At 50.1% G+C, this 7,500-nt stretch overlaps 2 protein-coding genes across 2 annotated transcripts in view; one reads left to right on the forward strand and one right to left on the reverse strand.

Moving 5' to 3' along the window:
* Positions 1-2,882, reverse strand: part of peds1 (plasmanylethanolamine desaturase 1) — a 23,142-nt gene extending 20,260 nt beyond the window's left edge. Inside the window, exon 1 of the mRNA XM_063207831.1 lies at positions 2,640-2,882. Within this exon, the coding sequence (XP_063063901.1) occupies positions 2,640-2,769 (130 nt within the window). The 5' untranslated portion in view covers positions 2,770-2,882. The remainder of the gene's footprint in view (positions 1-2,639) is intronic.
* Positions 2,883-7,487: 4,605 nt separating this feature from the next.
* cebpb (CCAAT enhancer binding protein beta) overlaps positions 7,488-7,500 on the forward strand; it is a 2,310-nt gene continuing 2,297 nt past the window's right edge. Inside the window, exon 1 of the mRNA XM_063207829.1 lies at positions 7,488-7,500. This exon is cut by the window's right edge and continues 2,297 nt beyond it. The gene's annotated coding sequence lies outside the window, so the exon portion shown is untranslated.

Genomic DNA, 7,500 nt, shown 5'->3' on the forward strand with positions numbered 1-7,500 from the left:
TGTGTATCCATGGCTCAGTTGAGTTTGCCTGTGTGCCTGCGTGCGTGTGTGCCTGTGCATGTGTGTGCATGTGTGTATGTGTGTGTCCGTAGCTGCTCTCCACAACAATGCTGCTCTGCCTGTTTCCACTACAGACAATAGTTTCAGTAAACGCACACACACACACACACACACACACACACACACACACACACACACACACTACTGACATCCCTTCCATGCCTAAACACAGACAACATTACTAATGTACTAACAACAACCAAACACAGACATGCACACACACACGTGCATGCACGCACACACACATCTGGCAACACTTCCATTCCCAAACACAAAACAATTAGCCTGATAAACCAGACTAAATGTGGATGTCTAATTTAGTCTGGCCTCGATGCATAATACATCCAAAGATTGTTGATGAGAACAACCTTCCCTCAAAACCCTGCCCGTTTTGATTCAAAACACATCTTTGCGTTGTAATTGGTTTGCCAGATTCATGGCATTCTGGCTTCATTGAATCATTATGCGAGGCCAGACCCACCCGTAGACAAAACATTTTGCCGTCCAGCGGGTGGCGCTGGTTCACCAGGCTACAAAACAATAGTAACTGCCATACTCAAGCACGCACGCACGCACACACACACACACACTTAAGGTCAGATTAGACTTCAGCACACTCTTGTCTCTCTCTCTCTCTCTCTCTCTCTCTCTCTCTCTCTCTCTCTCTCTATCCCTCTCTCTCTCCCTCTCTCTCTCTCGCACACACACACACATTGACACAGTACTGACAACTCCCATCACCAAACACAGTGCCTAACACAACACTAACAACTCAGTAGTGACAGTTCTCCCACACACATTAGAACAGACATACACATGCAGACTACACCGATCAGACATAACGGGATCATATAGCCCTCAAATATGTCCCCAAACGTGGCGTTGAAGGGGCATACTCCTCCGCATGTCCGTATCCTCCTAACTAACTAACTCATTCCATACCGCGCGCGCACCCCAGACTTACGAAAGGTCAACCACGCGCCTCCCTCCCTCCCTCCCTTTCCTGCCTCGCCATACGGCTCCGTGGGCAGCGCTGCCCGCTTCAAGTCGCCTCGGGAGCGGATACTACTGTCGCCTCTCTCCCCTCGTGTGACTCCGTACCCCTTGGGGAGGGCTAGGAGAGGGTGTGTGTGCGTGTTCGGGCTGGCGAGCCTCCCTACGCCGCTCCAGCACCGACCCAGATCCACACACGTCGGGCTTCAAGTGCAACACGCCTACATACTTGTAGTCTCTCCACACACACACACACACACACACACACACACACACACACACACACACACACACACACACACACACATTGACACAGTACTGACAACTCCCATCACCAAACACAGTGCCTAACAACAACAACTCTGACACACGCAATACACATACACACACCCCTTCTGACTCAGTAGTGACAGTTCTCCGATTCCCTGATTGACGCTCCCAACTCAGGACGCTCCCATTTCATCTCGCTCCCACTAGCCAGACTATCGGTACCACCGCCATATGACGGAGCTAGTTATGTTGTTGATGTTAGTTTTTTGTTTCTAACCCTAACCTTAACCCTAACCCTAACCCTAACCCTAACCCTAAACCTAACCCTAAATTGCTTGTATGTGGCAGTATATGATAATACGTGAAATATAATCGGGTGGGACTACACGTCCGGGAGTGATAGAAACACCTGGGACCGCACGTCCGGGAGCGATCTCAGTTGGGAGTCTCCATCCAGTTACCCAGTTCTCCCACGCACATTAGAACAGACATAGCCTACACACACAGACTACATCGATCAGACATAAAGGGATCATATAGCCCTCAAATACGTCCCCAAACGCGGCGTTGAAGGGCCAGACTCCTCCGCAACTCCGTATCCTCCTAACTAACTAACTAGCCTCATTCCATACCGTGCGCGCAACCCAGACTTACGAAAGGTCAACCACGCGCCTCCCTCCCTCTCCCTCTCTCCCTTTCCTGCCTCGCCATACGGCTCCGTGGGCAGCGCTGCCCGCTTCAAGTCGCCTCGGGAGCGGATACTACTGTCGCCTCTCTCCCCTCGTGTGACTCCGTACCCCTCGGGGAGGGCTGGGAGAGGGTGTGTGTGTGTGTGTTCGGGCTGGCGAGCCTCCCTACGCCGCTCCAGCACCGACCCAGATCCACACACGCTGGGCTTCAAGTGCAACACGCCTACATACTTGTAGTCTCACCAGACACACACACACACACGCCCGCACGCACGCACGCACACACACGCGCGCACACACACACACACACACACACACACACACACACACACACAGCTAGCTTCCCAACTCTTCTCTGTTCTAGCTGAAAAAGCCGAGGCTCACACTCCGACTCCGCCGGTCGGCTGCTGCCAGACCAGGGGCGCGTCACACTTGGACTGGTTGTGATCGGAGCTAGTTGTAGGTGACAGGCAGCGGCTCGCTAAAGTGAACTCTGCAGCTCACTTCCGAGTGCTACTGTAGTTCTATAGTGTGGCTAGTCTAGCTTCTATGATCTCGCTCTGGCTCCACTAGCCACTACACTCTCCGGAAGACTGGGCTCTAGCTCTAGGCTCGCCGACAGCTTACCTGGCGAGTACAAATTCGCCAGCTCCTTCGCGCCTGCGTGCTGCGGACCCCATCTCTTGGCGCTCTCTCTGGGGTTCTGCGAGTGCTCCTCGAGCCCTTTCTGTTGTTCCTCTGCCGTGACGCGCGCCATGTTCCTCTCCCGGTGCAGAACCGCGGGGCTTCCTTCCTCCCGAACGCCAAAAAACCGACAGAATGTTAACAATTCCTGTGTCTCGATCGCGGAACTGAAGGCCACGCCTTGCTCCTCTGCCTCATTCTTGCCTCTCAGCTCGCCTCTGATTGGCTCAAACTTTCATAACTATAACCACCACCAATCAGCGGCTCTGAATACAGAATGACCCCACCCGCTTTTGTCCAATGAGGGGGGCGAGTCAGGCGCTCAAGAAAGATTTTATGAAGGGGAGAAGAGAAGGCGCACTGTAATGTAAGAAGTAGAGATGGGATTTATGGCTCTTTTTCGGGATCCGGATCTTAGTGGCTCGTTCCTTTCAAAGAGCCGTTCAAAAAACTGGATCTTTTGGCTCTTTTTTAAATGATTTATTCAGTGTTAAGAATGTAATATTTTGACTCCTCCTCAAGGTAATTTTGTCCAAACAACAACTGATTATTCTCCTGCTTCTAAAGACCGTTTTTGCCTCTATTTGGGGCAAACAATTGTGTTTTTTCCCAAATTTAATTACTCTGGTCGAGGTCACGTGCTAAAAATTAATGAAAAATGACGAAACAACGGTCGAGTAGCTCCCCCAGCTGTGATCCGGTTCCCATCGTTCACTTCAGGGAGCCGTTCAAAAGAACCGGCTCGTTCATGAACGACACACCTCTAGTAAGAAGCGGAACTGGTCTTTAAACACACATGTCTGGACTCCAGTTTGTTAACAGTTTAAAGACCAGAGGCTAATCAATGGCGAGTAACCGACCTCTATCAGACGGTGCTCTTGGGCACTTATATTCAGTGCGTAATTCATACGCCATGCGCACTGACACATGAACACTGAAGTGCAAGTGCACCATTTGAGATTCAGCCACACAGTAAGGTGTAGTCTACGTAGAAAAGTAGACTACACCACTGCAACCACAGTTTCAGAAGAGAGAGGATGCTCTGATAGCTACAGGTTTAGTTCATGTTGCACTGATACATACAGGGTTAGTTGAGGTCTGAAAGCATGTGGCGCCAACCACAAATGGCGCTATCTGCAGATGTAATCAGTGGTGTAGTCTATTTTTTTATGGTGGGTATATACTGTATATTTGAGATTTTTTGAAGTGAGTATACTGTATATATTTATGCTATTCTAAATAATGGATCAATCAATTTTAAATGGGTATACTGAAATCCCTGAAATTTAGAAGTGGGTATAGTGCGTATACCTGCATTCTACGTAGACTACACCACTGGATGTAATGGAGGTGTGTTCCCACAGACTGTAAAACCACATGTAGGGTGCCAGCAGGGGCCCCCTTGAGACTCCCGGTGCTGCATATAGCGCCCCCAAGAGGCCACGAAGGGTTCCCGCGCAGCTCGTCCCCCTCTGGGCCACAAAGCACAAACTCATCACCTCGGCAACGCATTGGCTCGGCACTGGGAGGCACATCATGAGCACGCGAGAGATAAGTGAAAGTGAAAGCCCAACTGGGAAACTCCAACTCCCATTGTCATTGTGACACAGCACTCCACAGCACACAAGTGAACACTGCACACAACGAAATTGCATTTATGCCTCACCCGTGCAAGGGGGCAGCCCTCAGTGGCGCTCCATGGGGAGCAGTGCTGTGGGACGGTACCATGATCAAGGTGCCTCAGTCATGGAGGAGGATGGGGGAGAGCACTGGTTGATTACTCCCCCCACCAACCTGGCGGGTCGGAAGTCGAACCGGCAACCTCTGGGATGCAAGTCTGACGCTCTAACCGCTCACCCACGACTGCCCTTGAGATGTCCTTAGTCTTACTGCCTCTGGGAGACCGTTCCACCACTTATACACCAAGGTAGAACACTCTTGACTGGGAGTACCTAGAGCGACTGGATGGCAGAGCCAGATGGCTTGTGCTGCAGGAGCGCAGTTCTCTTCCAGTAGCATAAGGCTTTAAGGTTAGTAAATAAGCAGTTCTGTTACACACACCAGGTTAGTAAATAGAAGAAAGGAGAAGAAAGCCCACCTGGGAAACTCCAACCCCCATTGTCATTGTGACACAGCACTCCACCGCACAGAAGTGAACACTGCACACTGCACACAACGAAATTGCATTTTTATGCCTTATCCGTGCAAGGGGGCAGCCATCAGTGACGCCCCATGGGGAGCAGTGCGGTGGGACGGTACCATGCTCAGGGTACCTCAGTCATGGAGGAGGATGGGGTAGGGCACTGACACCCCGCCTCCGTGGAGAAAACAATAAAGTTTCCCCTGCTGCTGTCAGCCTGCTGTAGCCACAACAACCTTTGGGGGGCTATTCTTCATTCACCATACTGTTTGCAAATCAGAAAATTGCATTAGAAGTGACCATTTGCGAGATATTGAAATACAATATTGTTACCAGTCCATCACTGCTACCTGTCCTGTCTTGCACTTTATGTCAGTCTGTAAAATGTCAGTCTTGCATATGTCTACGTCCTGGCATGGTATAGAGAGAAAACATAATTTCATTTTCCCTGTATGTCTGTGCATATGAAGAAAGTGACAATAAAAGCTGACTTGACTTGACTTGACTTGGCTACAATTCTGTTGCCAGTGATGTTTTTTCTCAAGGAGGCAAGAGGGCAAGGGAGGACAGGAGTCTATATACTGTATATAGAGAGAGAGAGCAAGAGAGGATGCATATTGGAATGTACCCAGAGAGAGAGAGAGAGAGCAAGGGAGGACGGGAGTCTGCATATAATAACGCGCCCATAGGGGGGCGCTGTGGCGCAGCACTAAGCCCCCCACATTTGGGCTTGCATGGGAGTCCATGGGGACCCCAGTTTGAGTCCGGTCGGGGTCATTTCCCAGCCCTACCCCATCTCTCTCTCACAATCGTTTCCTGTCTCCTCCCATACTGTTCTGTCATAATAAAGGCCAAAAAGCCCCAAAAAATACTGAAAAAAGAGAACGCGCCCAGAGAGAGAGAGAGACAGAGAGAGAGAGGAGGATGGGAGTCTCCATATTGGAATGTACCCAGAGAGAGAGAGGGGGCCTCATTTTCAAGATGGCCACCGACGCTAGGTGAATGTTAAAGATGAGCTGGTGGGGCTTGCAGGGAGCGAGTTTGCGAAACACAGGACGATATTGCGCCCAACCGCGTTTGGCGTCTCCGATTGGCTACAACGGCTCCCTTGTTCCTCCCCTCTGATGGCTTTCATTTGACAGCAAGAATGTCAACTCTCGCTCAAAGAGCAGGCTTGCAGAACATTCGTGTACAAATAATCTGGCCGATCAGACACTAAAAGTAGGGTAACAAACAAAAAGGCTACCCAAACCATTTACGATGCAGTAGGCCTACACAAATGCCGTGTCGTATGCAGTGAGTTGTGAGGGACGGCTGTGGTCTAGTGGTTAAGGAGACAGGCTTCAGATCAGAGGGTTGCAGGTTCGATTCCCACTGTGCCACCCACTCTCTACCACACTCCATGGCTGAGGTGCCCTTGAGCAAGGCACCAAAGCCCACACTGCTTCAGGGACTGTAACCAATACCCTCCTGTACTTAAAATAACTGTAAGTTGCTTTGGGTGAAAGTCAGAAAGGGCGCTTGAACGAGTTCTAAAATGGTGGTGCATTTTTTCCCCTTGATCGTTATTTCTTAAAAATGTCACTCTTGCTGCACTGCACTCACTAATCTGCAGTAAAAGTTGAGAAAACCTGATTTAGGGAGCTCTGAAGTGGCCATGCCAATGCATCACTGTATATCCCCCTTTCCGGCACCTATGGGCTAAGTGCAATGTATGAAAGCCCATTGGGAAACTCCCAACTCCCATTGTCATTGTGACATAGCACTCCACAGCACACTGCACATAACAAAATTGCATTTATTCCTCACCTGTGCAAGAGGGCAGTCCTCAGTGGCGCCTCATGGGGAGCAGTGCGGTGGGACGGTACCATGCTCAGGGTACCTCAGTCATGGAGGAGGATGGGGGAGAGCACTGGTTGATTACTCCCCCCACCAACCTGCCGGGTCGGGAGTCCAACCGGCAACCTCTGGGATGCAAGTCTGACGCCTTAACCGCTCACCCATGACTGCCCATGTAGGCCTAATGTACGCTGCGTAGCCTACTATGTTAATCCAATAGGCTACTAATGTACGCTGCGTAATATGTAATAAATCCAATAGGCTACTAATGTACGCCGCGTAATATGTAATAAATCCAATAGGCTACTAATGTACGCTGCGTAATGTAATAAATCCAATAGGCTACTTAAATACCAGCTCTTCCTGTTTAGTGATTTTTGCAGTGACAACTGAAAACCATCAGATGGCGCACTAGTATCGATATGCGCCGTTTGCATAAAAGAGAGCAGTCTCTCTCTCTCTCTCTCTCTCTCTCTCTCTCTCTCTCTCTCTCTCTCTCTCTCTCTCTCTCTCTCATCACTGTCATCGCTGGTTTCAGTTTACGTTGCCACACGTCACTGGGCTGCCTTCCTAACGCACGCGGCCAACCGCAGTGTACGTCGCGTCCCCCCTGTGCGCTGTTTGTTTGTTTATGTCAAGATTGGTGTTGATTTGGGGACACTCGCGCGTGCGTGTGGCGAACTTTAGCCGACATGCAAGTAGTTTGACACAGACACAAATAGTTTGACACAAACAAGGTTTAGTGCCATTTTGAAACGGAAAATGGGCTGCATTGGCATGCCATTGCGCAACACATGAAGTAAGAAGTAAAGTAGCAGAGTAACT

This window comes from Engraulis encrasicolus, chromosome 10 (genome assembly GCF_034702125.1).
Source record: "Engraulis encrasicolus isolate BLACKSEA-1 chromosome 10, IST_EnEncr_1.0, whole genome shotgun sequence".
NCBI classification, from domain to species: Eukaryota; Metazoa; Chordata; class Actinopteri; order Clupeiformes; family Engraulidae; genus Engraulis; species Engraulis encrasicolus.